General features: G+C 45.0%; 1 protein-coding gene across 2 annotated transcripts in view; it reads right to left on the reverse strand.

Annotated features, from left to right (window-relative positions):
* Positions 1–13,434, reverse strand: part of LOC109868681 (protein bassoon) — a 116,906-nt gene that overhangs the window by 5,786 nt on the left and 97,686 nt on the right. For both annotated transcript variants that reach the window (XM_031825691.1, XM_031825689.1), the window contains exons 7-12: positions 12,252–13,231; positions 11,998–12,112; positions 10,146–10,310; positions 6,073–6,128; positions 5,813–5,950; positions 4,786–5,009 (exon numbers count right to left, since the gene is read on the reverse strand). In XM_031825691.1, the coding sequence (XP_031681551.1) occupies positions 6,088–6,128; positions 10,146–10,310; positions 11,998–12,112; positions 12,252–13,231 (1,301 nt within the window). In that variant the 3' untranslated portion in view covers positions 4,786–5,009; positions 5,813–5,950; positions 6,073–6,087. The remainder of the gene's footprint in view (positions 1–4,785; positions 5,010–5,812; positions 5,951–6,072; positions 6,129–10,145; positions 10,311–11,997; positions 12,113–12,251; positions 13,232–13,434) is intronic.

Genomic DNA, 13,434 nt, shown 5'->3' on the forward strand with positions numbered 1-13,434 from the left:
GAGAATGAGAGAAAGAAACAGGGACAGACAGAGAGAGAGAACAAGAGAAAGAAACAGGGACAGAGAGAACGAGAGAAAGAAACAGGGACAGAGAGAGAACGAGAGAAAGAAACAGGGACAGAGAGAAAAAGAGAGAAAGAAACAGGGAGAGAGAGAAAAAGAGAGAAAGAAACAGGGAGAGAGAGAGAGAACGAGAGAAAGAAACAGCGACAGAGAGAAAGAGAGAAAGAAACAGGGACAGAGAGAGAACGAGAGAAAGAAACAGGGACAGAGAGAGAACAAGAGAAAGAAACAGGGATAGAGAGAGAGAGAGAATGAGAGAAAGAAACAGGGACAGACAGAGAGAGAGAATGAGAGAAAGAAACAGGGACAGAGAGAACGAGAGAAAGAAACAGGGACAGAGAGAGAACGAGAGAAAGAAACAGGGAAAGGGAGAGAACGAGAGAAAGAAACAGGGACATAGAGAGAACGAGAGAAAGAAACAGGGACAGAGAGAGAAAGAGAGAAAGAAACAGGGAGAGAGAGAGAACAAGAGAAAGAAACAGGGACAGAGAGAGAACAAGAGAAAGAAACAGGGACAGAGAGAGAACGAGAGAAAGAAACAGGGACAGAGAGAGAACAAGAGAAAGAAACAGGGACAGAGAGAGAACAAGAGAAAGAAACAGGGACAGACAGAGAGAGAGAACAAGAGAAAGAAACAGGGACAGACAGAGAGAGAGAACGAGAGAAAGAAACAGGGACAGAGAGAACGAGAGAAAGAAACAGGGACAGAGAGAGAACGAGAGAAAGAAACAGGGACAGAGAGAGAATGAGAGAAAGAAACAGGGACAGAGAAAGAATGAGAGAAAGAAACAGGGACAGAGAGAGAACGAGAGAAAGAAACAGGGACAGAGAGAGAACGAGAGAAAGAAACAGGGACAGATAGAGAGAGAGAATGAGAGAAAGAAACAGCGACAGAGAGAACAAGAGAAAGAAACAGGGACAGACAGAGAACAAGAGAAAGAAACAGGGACAGAGACAGAATGAGAGAAAGGAACAGGGACAGAGATAGAGAATGAGAGAAAGAAACAGGGACAGAGAGAGAACAAGAAAAAGAAACAGGGACAGAGAGAGAACAAGAGAAAGAAACAGGGACAGAGAGAGAACGAGGGACAGAGATAGAATGAGAGAAAGAAACAGGGACAGAGAGAGAACAAGAAAAAGAAACAGGGACAGAGAGAGAACAAGAGAAAGAAACAGGGACAGAGAGAGAACGAGAGACAGAGATAGAATGAGAGAAAGAAACAGAGACAGAGAGAGAGAACGAGAGAAAGAAACAGGGACAGACAGAGAGACAGAACGAGAGAAAGAAACAGGGACAGAGAGAACAAGAGAAAGAAACAGGGACAGACAGAGAACAAGAGAAAGAAACAGGGACAGAGAGAGAGAACAAGAGAAAGAAACAGGGACAGAGACAGAATGAGAGAAAGAAACAGGGACAGAGAGAGAGAACGAGAGAAAGAAACAGGGACAGAGAGAGAGAACGAGAGAAAGAAACAGGGACATAGAGAGAACGAGAGAAAAAAACAGGGACATAGAGAGAACGAGAGAAAGAAACAGGGACAGAGAGAGAACGAGAGAAAGAAACAGGGACAGAGAGAGAACGAGGGACAGAGATAGAATGAGAGAAAGAAACAGGGACACAGAGAGAGAGAGAGAATGAGAGAAAGAAACAGGGACAGACAGAGAGAGAGAATGAGAGAAAGAAACAGGGACAGAGAGAGAGAGAATGAGAGAAAGAAACAGGGACAGAGAGAGAGAGAACGAGAGAAAGAAACAGGGACAGAGAGAGAGAACGAGAGAAAGAAACAGGGACAGAGAGAACAAGAGAAAGAAACAGGGACAGAGAGAGAGAACAAGAGAAAGAAACAGGGACAGAGAGAGAACGAGAGAAAGAAACAGGGACAGAGAGAGAGAACAAGAGAAAGAAACAGGGATAGAGAGAGAACAAGAGAAAGAAACAGGGACAGAGCGAGAACAAGAGAAAGAAACAGGGACAGAGAGAGAGAACAAGAGAAAGAAACAGGGACAGAGAGAGAACAAGAGAAAGAAACAGGGACAGAGAGAGAGAACAAGAGAAAGAAACAGGGACAGAGAGAGAACAAGAGAAAGAAACAGGGACAGAGAGAGAACAAGAGAAAGAAACTGTCTTTATTCACAGTATTCCCTTAAATCCCTGAGCCAGAGCTCATGCAGCATGGAGGGTCATCCAGTGGCTAACATTCCAGTGCCAGACTCTATTTACCATGGGAACCAATCCCACACCCTAATACCAGGGGAATTATTGTAAAACTCTATATAACAATACGTTTTGTTGTTGAACAAAGTCATTATTATTTATTTTTTTAAAGCTCCGAGCTCTAAAATAGGGCAATAAATACAAGCTCTGCAATATGACTGATTAGAAAGGTTCATCCTAATGTACTGAGTTTTGCTCGTGACCTTTCCCCTCATCGACTAGTTGCGCTACACTTCTAACGCGGCTGTACAGTAGTAGGCCACACCCACCACGAGTTGACACCTCATTAAAACAGATCACACTCCCTATCTAAGACCTCACAACTGGCCCAAGACAGTCACGCTGAGTGCTTCCAGTTTCACTACTCCCCCCTACGTGTCACTGGGCCAGTTTGTTTTGCTTGGCCTGGTGCCCCGGGTGGGTGGACATGGTCTAAAATGTGCAAACTCCGCCCACCCGGGCCACCAGGCCCTTGCAAAACAAACTCACCCACTATGTCCCAAGCCCCTCCCTCCCCGGGCGGGTGCAGCCAATCAGAGCCCTGCTGGGATTGTCAGTAATCCCCGGGGCTGAGAAGGCTTGCCTGCTGCTCAAAGAGGCACTGAGCTGGGTTTATCTCTAGATCCCTGCACTGGATCACAGGATCCCTCACCCCCTGCCCCACACACAGAGAGGCACCTGGTGTCACGCCCTATGATATCACGGTCAACCCAACCCAGATGCCATAATAACTAGTTCTAGTAGAGATAGCAGTGGCCAGAAAGAGAAAGCATGGACCCAATTAGTCTTCATGTGTTTTGAACAGGGGCCCAATAGAAATGCATTGAAATGTATTTTGTTTGCAAAACAATTCTATAGTGTTAGTCCATTCTACCATGTAATGAGGGATTGTTTATAGGATAGTAAATCATCATTCTGTGGGCTTCACAGTTTCTGTGTGCGTGCGACCATGTGTGCGTGTGTGTGTGCGCATGTCTGTGTGTCCGTGCATGTGTGTGCATGGAAGGACAGTAAAGCCATGGTTAGTCTGCTCATCCATTGGCTAATTATAGTGCTCTGTGTGGACAAGTGAACGGGTAAACCTCCTGGACCTATCCTGGGCTCTAACCTCTGACCTCTCCAGCAGAGTGAGAACATGGACACAGTCATTCTGTTTACCTGACTTGACACAGCAGAGAACCAATTAACTGAAAATGCACAATAAACAAGAGCACACAGAGACACACACACACAGAGACACACACACACAGAGACACACACACACAGAGACACACACACAGAGACACACACACACAGAGACACACACACAGAGACACACACACAGAGACACACACACAGAGACACACACACACAGAGACACACACAGAGACACACACACACAGAGACACACACACACAGAGACACACACACAGAGACACACACACACAGAGACACACACACACACAGAGACACACACACAGAGACACACACACACAGAGACACACACACAGAGACACACACACACAGACACACACACACACAGAGACACACACACACAGAGACACACACACACACACACACACACAGAGACACACACACACACACACAGAGACACACACACACAGACACACACACAGAGACACACACACAGAGACACACACACACAGAGACACACACACCGAGAGACACACACACAGAGACACACACACAGAGACACAAACACAGAGACACACACACACAGAGACACACACACAGAGACACACACACACAGAGACACACACACAGAGACACACACACAGAGACACACACACAGAGACACAAATACACAGAGACACACACACAGAGACACACACACAGAGACACACACACAGAGACACACACACACAGAGACACACACACACACAGACACACACACAGAGACACACACACACAGAGACACACACACAGAGACACACACACAGAGACACACACACAGAGACACACACACACAGAGACACACACAGAGACACACACACACAGAGACACACACACACAGAGACACACACACAGAGACACACACACACAGAGACACACAACACACACACACACAGAGACACACACACAGAGACACACACACACACAGAGACACACACACAGAGACACACACACACACACACACACAGAGACACACACACACACACACACACACACAGAGACACACACACACAGACACACACACAGAGACACACACACAGAGACACACACACACAGAGACACACACACCGAGAGACACACACACAGAGACACACACACAGAGACACAAACACAGAGACACACACACACAGAGACACACACACAGAGACACACACACACAGAGACACACACACAGAGACACACACACAGAGACACACACACAGAGACACAAATACACAGAGACACACACACAGAGACACACACACAGAGACACACAAACAGAGACACACACACACAGAGACACACACACAGAGACACACATACGCTGGATTAATGTACATCTGATTTTCACTTACAGCCAGGAGAGGCAGCAGCAGAAGTTTCTCTTGAATAGTTTGCTCATGCTTGGGACCCCTGCTCTGACTTGATATCCATCCACTTCGTCCTCTCCTCCATCCTCTGCTCATGTCTGAAGATCCCATCCAGTGCTGACAAAGCATCCACCCATTCTAATTCTGATCATGTTGTATGCTCATGTCTGGGGAGTTCAGTGCTGACCAGGCATCCTTTGATTCCAGCCCTGATTGGTGGTAACGTGGGTTGAGAGAAAATAGCAAGTGGGAGAAAGAAAGAAAGAAAATGAGAGAAAGAGAGAGGGGAAAATTAGAAGGAAAAAAAAGAGAAAAATGCACCCAGCTGGTCAGACAGAATATACAATTACAGTACTTAATGAGTCATCAGTTCACTCATGCTACTACATTATGCATTATGCAGACATGGATCTATGTTAATCTATGCAAATATTCAGCTGATACAACACTTTATCCATCACAGTGTGGGACTGCTGCCACAGCTTGAAGATACTGTCTGCATCCAAAATGGCACCTTATTCCCTACCTAGAGCACTTTTGACCAGATATCTATGGGCCCTGAGCAGACGTGGTGCACTATATAGGGAACAGGGTGCCATTGGGGATGCAGATCTGTATCCCGTACTGCATTAAACCTAACCTTAAACATTGTTGATAGTATTACTACTTTGAGGGGTGCGTATTTAACTTCGAAAAAGATGAAAGCTATTTCAATATATTTAAATATTTAATAAACACTCATATACATATTGGAAATAAGCAGAGGACAAGGGGGATCATGCTGTCCTTCCATGCACACACACACACACACACACACACAAACGCAGGGACACACAGACATACATGTACACACATACACACACACAAACTGGGGCCCACAGAATGATGATTCACTATCCTATAAAAAAATCTCTCATTACACCGTTTTTCTCCTAAGACAAGGCCCACAGCCCAAATGTGTTAAGAAATGTATTCATCTCGCAAGGGAAGGGAGAGGTAATGAGATACTCACTGATGCGCTCAGGTACCCTCCCTCTTCCCTCCTCCTCCGTTTCCTTGTGATAGTGAAATGTATAAAATGGCGTAAACAGTTTCATAGGTTTTTCCAGTACCAAGCCTCCAATCCCTCTCCATCTCAAGTCCTCATACCCTGCAAGACAAACACAAGCTGTCCCTCACCCCTGGGACTTCCACAACACACTAGCAAACTGCAAGTGTCAACTAAGTAAGCTTTACGTCGAAGAAAATCACAAACAAATCCATCGCATTTACCCTCCTCTATTCCGTTCACCAAAACGAAGTGAACTTCTTGCCGAGGCCAGAAATAGCTGTGTAAAAGAGATAGATGGGGAAGGGGGGGGGAATGAAAATAATGAAAGAATAATGTTTAAGACAGTAAGATAGCACATTAGTACATTTCACAGAATATTCTATAGTAGGTGTGTACAGTACATCTTATAAAGGATCAATGTTTGTATTATATTCAATCACTAAGAAAGAACAGCACCGACTAAGGACACACACACAGCGGTGTAAAGTACTTAAGCAAAAATACTTCAAAAGTACTACTTAAGTAGTTTTTGTTCACTGTTTATATTTTGACAACTTTTACTTCAATACTTTCCTATAGGACATAATGTACTTATTACTCCATACATTTTCCCTGACACCGAAAAGTACTTGTTACATTTTGAATGCTTATCAGGACAGGAAAATGCTCTAATTCACACACTTATCAAAAGAACATCCCTGTTCATCCCTACTGCCTCTGATATGTCGGACTCACTAAACACACATGCTTCGTTTGTAAATTATGTCTGAGTGTTGGAGTGTGCCCCCGGCTATACGTAAATAAATCAACAAGAAAATGGTGGCGTCTGATTGGCTTGAAATAAGGAATTTTAAATAATTTAAACTTTTACTTTTGATACTTAAAAAGTATATTTTAGCAATAACATTTACTTTTGATACTTGAGTACACTACCGGTCAACATATTTTAAACACCTACTTATTCAAGGGTTTTTCTTTATTTGTACTATTTTCTACATTGTAGAATAAGAGTGAAGACATCAAAACTATGAAATAACACATATGGAATCATGTAGTAACCAAAAAAGTGTTAAACAAATCGAAATACAGTGGCAAGAAAGAGTATGTGAACCCTTTGAAATTACCTGCATTTCTGCATAAATTGGTCATCAAATTTGATCTGATCGTCATTTAAGTCACAACAATAGACAAACATGGTGTGCTTAAACTAATAACACACAAATTATTGTATTTGTATTGTCTACATTGAATACAGAATTGAAAGATTCACAGTGTTGGATGGAAAACAGGATGTGAACCCCCTAGGTCAATGACTTCTCCAAAAGCTAATTGGAGTCCGGAGTCAGCTAACCTGGAGTCCAATCAATGAGACACGATTGGAGATGTTGGTTAGAGCTGCCTCGCCCTATAAAAAACACTCACAAAATGTTTGTTTGCTATTCACAAGAAGCATTGCCTGATGTGAACCATGCCTCGAACAAAAGAGATCTCAGATCTAAGAACTGTTGACTTGCAAAAAGCTGGAAAGGGTTACAAAATTAATTCTAAAAGCCTTGATGTTCATCAGTCCACAGTAACACAAATTGTCTATAAATGGAGAAAGTTCAGCACTGTTGCTACTCTCCCTAGGAGTGGCCGTCCTGCAAAGGTGACTGCAAGAGCACAGCGCAGAATGCTCAATGAGGTTAAGAGGAATCCTAGAGTGTCAGCTAAAGACTGACAGAAATCTCTGGAACATGCTAACTTCTCTGCTGATGAGTCTACGATATATAAAACACTAAACAAGAATGGTGTTCATGGCAGGACACCACGGAAGAAGCCACTGCTGTCCAATAAAAACATTGCTGCACGTCTGAAGTTTGCAAAAGTGCACCTGGATGTTCCACAGCGCGAATGGCAAAATATTCTGTGGACAGATGAAACTACAGTTGAGTTGTTTGGAAGGAAGACACAGCACCATGTGTGGAGAAAAACAGGCACAGCACAGCACAACAACATCAAAACCTCAACCCAACTGTAAAGTATGGTGGAAGGAGCATCATGGTTTGGGGCTGCTTTGCTGCCTCAGGGCCTGGACAGCTTGCTATCATCGACAGAAAAATGAATTCCCAAGTTTATCAAGACATTCTGCAGGAGAATGTTAGGCTATCTGTCCGCCAACTGAAGCTCAAATGAAGTTGGGTGATGCAACAGGACAACGACCCAAAACACAGAAGTAAATCAACAACAGAATGGCATCAACAGAAGATGCCGCCTTCTGGAGTGGCCCAGTCAGAGTCCAGACATCCCATGAATATTACTGAACTGAAACAGTTTTGTAAAGAGGAATGGTCCAAAATTCCTCCTGACTGTTGTGCAGGTCTGATCCGCAACTACAGAAAACGTTTGGTTGAAGTTATTGCTGCCAAAAGAGGGTCAACCAGTTATTAAATCCAAGGGTTCACATACTTTTCCCACCCTGCACTGTGAATGTTTACACGGTGTGTTCAATAAAGAAATGAAAACATATAATTGTTTGTGTATTATTAGTTTAAGCAGACTGTGTTTGTCTATTGTTGTGGCCTAGATGAATATCAGATCAAATGAAATGACCAATTTATATATGAAGAAATCCAGGTATTTCCGAAGGGTACACATACTTTTTCTTGCCACTGTATATTTTCTATTTGAGATTCTTCAAATAGCTACCCATTGCCATGACAGCTTTGCACATTCTTGGCATTCTCTCAACCAGCTTCACGAGGCAGTCACCTGGAATGCATTTCAATGAACAGATTTAATTAACAGCCTTCTTAAAAAAGTTCATTTGTGGAATTTCTTTCCTTCTTAATGTGTTTCAGTCAATCAGTTGTGTTGTGACAAGGTGTGTGGGGGGGGGGGGGGGTAAAATACCAAGTCCATATTATGGTAAGAACAGCTTAAATAAGCAAAGAGAAACAACAATCCATCATTACTTTAAGACATGAAAGTTAGTCAATGCGGAAAATATCATGAACTTTGAAAAACTATCAAGCGCTATGATGAACTGGCTCTCATGAGGATAAGTTCATTAGAGTTACTAGCCTCATAAATTGCAGCCCAAATAAATGCTTCACAGAGTTCAAGTAACAGACATATCTCAACATCAACTGTTCAGAAGAGACTTTGTGAATCAGGCCTTCATGGTTAAATTGCTGCAAAGAAACCACTACTAAAGGACACCAATAATAAGAAGAGACTTGCTTGGGCCAAGAAACACGAGCAATGGACATTAGACCGGTGCCAATGTGTCCTCTGGTCTGGAGTACAAATTAGATAATTTTGGTTCCAACCACTGTGTCTTTGTGAGACGTGGTGTAGGTGAACGGATGATCTCCGCATGTGTATTTTCCACCGTAAAGCATGGAGGAGGTGTTATGGTGTGGGGGTTCTTTGCTGGTGACACTGTCTGTGATTTATTTAGAATTCAAGGCACACTTAACCAGCATGGCTACCACAGCATTCTGCAGTGATACGCCATGCCATCTGGTTTGGGCTTAGAGGGACTATCATTTATTTTTCAACAGGACAATGACCCAACACAGCTCCAGGCTGTGATGGTTCTGCATCAAATGACCTGCCCTCCAAAACCCCCCGACCTCAACCAAATTGAAATGGTTTGGGATGAGTCGGACCGAAGATTGATGGAAAAGCAGCCAACAAGCGCTACGCATATGTGGGAACTCCTTCAAGACTGTCAGAAAAGTATTCCAGGTGAAGCTGGTTGAGAGAATGCCAAGAGTGTACAAAGCTGTCATCAAGGAAAAGGGTGGAATCTGAAATATTACATATATTTTTGATTTGTTCAACACGTTTTTGGTTACTAAATGATTCCATATGTGTTATTTAATAGTTTTGATGTCTTCACTATTATTCAAGAAAATAGTAAAAATAAAGAAAAAGGTGTTCTAAAACTTTTGACCGGTAGTGTATATTTAAAACCAAATACTTTTACTCAAGTAGTATTATACTGGGTGACCTTCACTTATACTTGAATAATTTTCTTTACTTTTACTCAAGTATGACAATTTTGTATACTTTTTCCACCACTGAACACACACACACCATACAGAATTTGTACAACTGTAATTCCTTCCACATCAGACTCTTGTTGTGTCCCAAATTGTACCCTATTCCCTCTATAATGCACTACTTTTGACCAGGGCCCATAGGCCTCTGGCTAAAAGGAGTGCACTGTATGGGAATACGGTGCCATTTGAGATGCACCCAGTGTTTTTGTGTCAGTTTTCCAGTATTCAGGCACTCAGGGCCTTACCATCACCCAGTTTCCCTGCCTGCTCGGCAGCCCCTCCCGCCCCTCCCAGGATATTGGTGAGAACGTTTCCCCCGTCCGCTGGAGGCTGGCCTGCCGCTGCACTGCCGATCCCACCTATCCCTCCAGGCCTGCTACCTATCCCTCCAGGAGGGGCTGCTTTAGAGCCTGCAGAGGAACAAGAATAGCACTGTCAGATGGTATTTTTATTTATTACATTTTTATTTAACTAGACAAGTCAGTTAAGAACAAATTCAGATTTTACAATGACTTTTACAACGGCCTTCCCTGGTCAAACCCACCCCTAACCCGGACGACGCTGTGCCAATTGTGCGCCACCCTATGGGACTCCTGATCACGGCCGGTTGTGGTACAGCCTGGGATCGAACCAGGGACTGTAGTGACGCCTCTAGCACATAGATGCAGTGCCTTAGACCGCTGCGCCACTCGGGAGCCCAAGTATGTCGGGGGCTTGTCATTCTGTGTTTGGGTAGTATGTCCTTCTGTGTTTGGGTAGTATGTTCTTCTGTTTCTGGGTAGTATGTCCTTCTGTGTTTGGGTAGTGGGTCCTTCTGTTTCTGGGTAGTATGTCCTTCTGTGTTTGGGTAGTATGTCATTCTGTGTTTGGGTAGTATGTCATTCTTTGTTTGGGTAGTATCTAATTCTGTGTTTGGATAGTTTGTCATTCTGTGTTTGGGTAGTATGTCATTCTGTGTTTGGGTAGTATGTCATTCTGTGTTTGGGTACTATGTCATTATGTGTTTGGGTACTATGTCATTATGTGTTTGGGTAGTATGTCCTTCTGTTTCTGGGTAGTATGTCCTTCTGTGTTTGGGTAGTATGTCATTCTGTGTTTGGGTAGTATGTCCTTCTGTTTCTGGGTAGTATGTCCTTCTGTTTCTGGGTAGTATGTCCTTCTGTGTTTGGGTAGTATGTCATTCTGTGTTTGGGTAGTATCTAATTCTGTGTTTGGATAGTATGTCATTCTGTGTTTGGGTAGTATGTCATTCTGTGTTTGGGTACTATGTCATTATGTGTTTGGGTAGAATGTCATTCTGTGATTGGGTAGTATGTCCTGTGTTTGGGTAGTATGTCATTCTGTGTTTGGGTAGTATGTCATTCTGTGTTTGGGTAGTATGTCCTTCTGTTTCTGGGTAGTATGTCCTTCTGTGTTTGGGTAGTATGTCATTCTGTGTTTGGGTAGTATCTAATTCTGTGTTTGGATAGTATGTCATTCTGTGTTTGGGTAGTATGTCATTCTGTGTTTGGGTAGTATGTCATTCTGTGTTTGGGTACTATGTCATTATGTGTTTGGGTAGAATGTCATTCTGTGATTGGGTAGTATGTCCTGTGGTTGGGTAGTATGTCATTCTGTGTTTGGGTAGTATGTCATTCTGTGTTTGGGTAGTATGTCATTCTGTGTTTGGGTAGTATGTCCTTCTGTTTCTGGGTAGTATGTCCTTCTGTGTTTGGGTAGTATGTCATTCTGTGTTTGGGTAGTATCTAATTCTGTGTTTGGATAGTATGTCATTCTGTGTTTGGGTAGTATGTCATTCTGTGTTTGGGTACTATGTCATTATGTGTTTGGGTAGAATGTCATTCTGTGATTGGGTAGTATGTCCTGTGTTTGGGTAGTATGTCATTCTGTGTTTGGGTAGTATGTCATTCTGTGTTTGGGTAGTATGTCATTCTGTGCTTGGGTAGTATGTCCTTCTGTGCTTGGGTAGTATGTCCTTCTGTGTTTGGGTAGTATGTCCTTCTGTGTTTGGGTAGTATGTCCTTCTGTGTTTGGGTAGTATGTCATTCTGTGTTTGGGAATTATATAATGTGACTATAGGGGAGATGTCAGTCTCACCAATGCCTGTGAGGGGGGGTGTGACTGTCTTGGGAGGCTGTGCTGCTGCTGCCCCTCCAATCGCTGCTGCAGGTTTCACCCCCCCAATGGCTGCTGCAGGTGTAGCAGAGGTCACCTGTCACAGAACAGAAAGAGAGGGGAACAAAATCATCACTGTCTAGCTGTTCACCAAGAGGTAGAAAGTAAGATGGCATACATTTTCACATGACATTCAATGGATCTTGAAATACCAACCCCGTCTAAGATGTACTTACGACTGTGGTTGGTGACTGGCCTGTGGCGGGTCCAACTGGCTGCCGGCCTTGTGCCGGAGTCTGGACAGGTTTATCCTGGTGCTGTGCCGCTCCTGGTCCTGCCCCTGGTCCTGTACCTGGTCCTGTCCCTGGTCCTGTCCCTGGTCCTGCCATGGGACCTGGCCCTGCGGTCCCTGGATTGGCCTGAGGCCCACCAGCAGTGGTCTGAGGAAGCTGGCTCTGCTGCAGGGGCTGCTGCTGCTGCTGCTGGGTGCGTTGCTGCTGCTGGCCAGGCTGCTGGGCTGGCTGTCCCCCGTCTGGCCCCTGGGACCCAGGCTGTCTGCCTGACTGGGACTGCCCACTGGAACGCTGCCCCTGCTGCTGGGGCCCCCCTGGACCACCCTGGGGTTGCTGCCCCTGGCCCTGCTTGGCCCCTGCAGAGGGCACCCCCTCCTGTCTCCTGGAAGACGAGCCCGGCGGCCTCTGACCCCTGCCCCCGGTGCCCTCGCGGTGGTGTCCAGAGGCCGGATCACGGGAGGAGTAGTCCCCAGAGTCCCGATCCCGGTAGCCCTCCCGGGAGGAACGGGGTTCCGAGCCTCCCCTCTTCTGGGTGGAGGAGGATCCACGGCCCTCAGAGCGGGCGGATGGGTCTTTGGGGTGTGCTCTGGAGGAGCGGCTGGACGACCGGGGCTCCTCGCCAGAGTGGCGGGAAGATGAGTGCCTCCCCGAACTGCCGCCGCTACTGCCATGGTAACCACGGTGGTCCCGGGATGATGAGGTGGACGAGGGGTGGCGAGGTTGGTTGTTGTACTCATCCTGGGGCCACAGGTCCTGCTCCTCGGGGGGCTCGTCGTAGTCATGGTAGGTGTGCTTCACGTTGGCGCTGGTCTGTTGTCTACCTGTGGAGATGTGGCCTGCACTCCCGTGGTGTCTGGAGCGGTTGGCGCGAGCCTCCCTCGGCTTCTCAAACCAGTCTGTCTCCTCCTGACCCAGATGATAGGCTTTTTGGACAACAAAGATTATCATCAGTCAGTTTCCTTTTGTTTTGTGATGTGAAGAGAGGAGAAGAAGAGAGACATGCAGACTGAACTGAAGCCATGCGGAAGACAGACAAAAAGACGGGCCGAAAGTCTCAAAAACATGCAACGTCTTTCAGAGTCAAACAAAAAACAGCAAAAACATGTAAAATCACAAAACTCAAAAA

The sequence above is a fragment of the Oncorhynchus kisutch genome, linkage group LG1, assembly GCF_002021735.2.
Source record: "Oncorhynchus kisutch isolate 150728-3 linkage group LG1, Okis_V2, whole genome shotgun sequence".
Classification (NCBI taxonomy): Eukaryota; Metazoa; Chordata; class Actinopteri; order Salmoniformes; family Salmonidae; genus Oncorhynchus; species Oncorhynchus kisutch.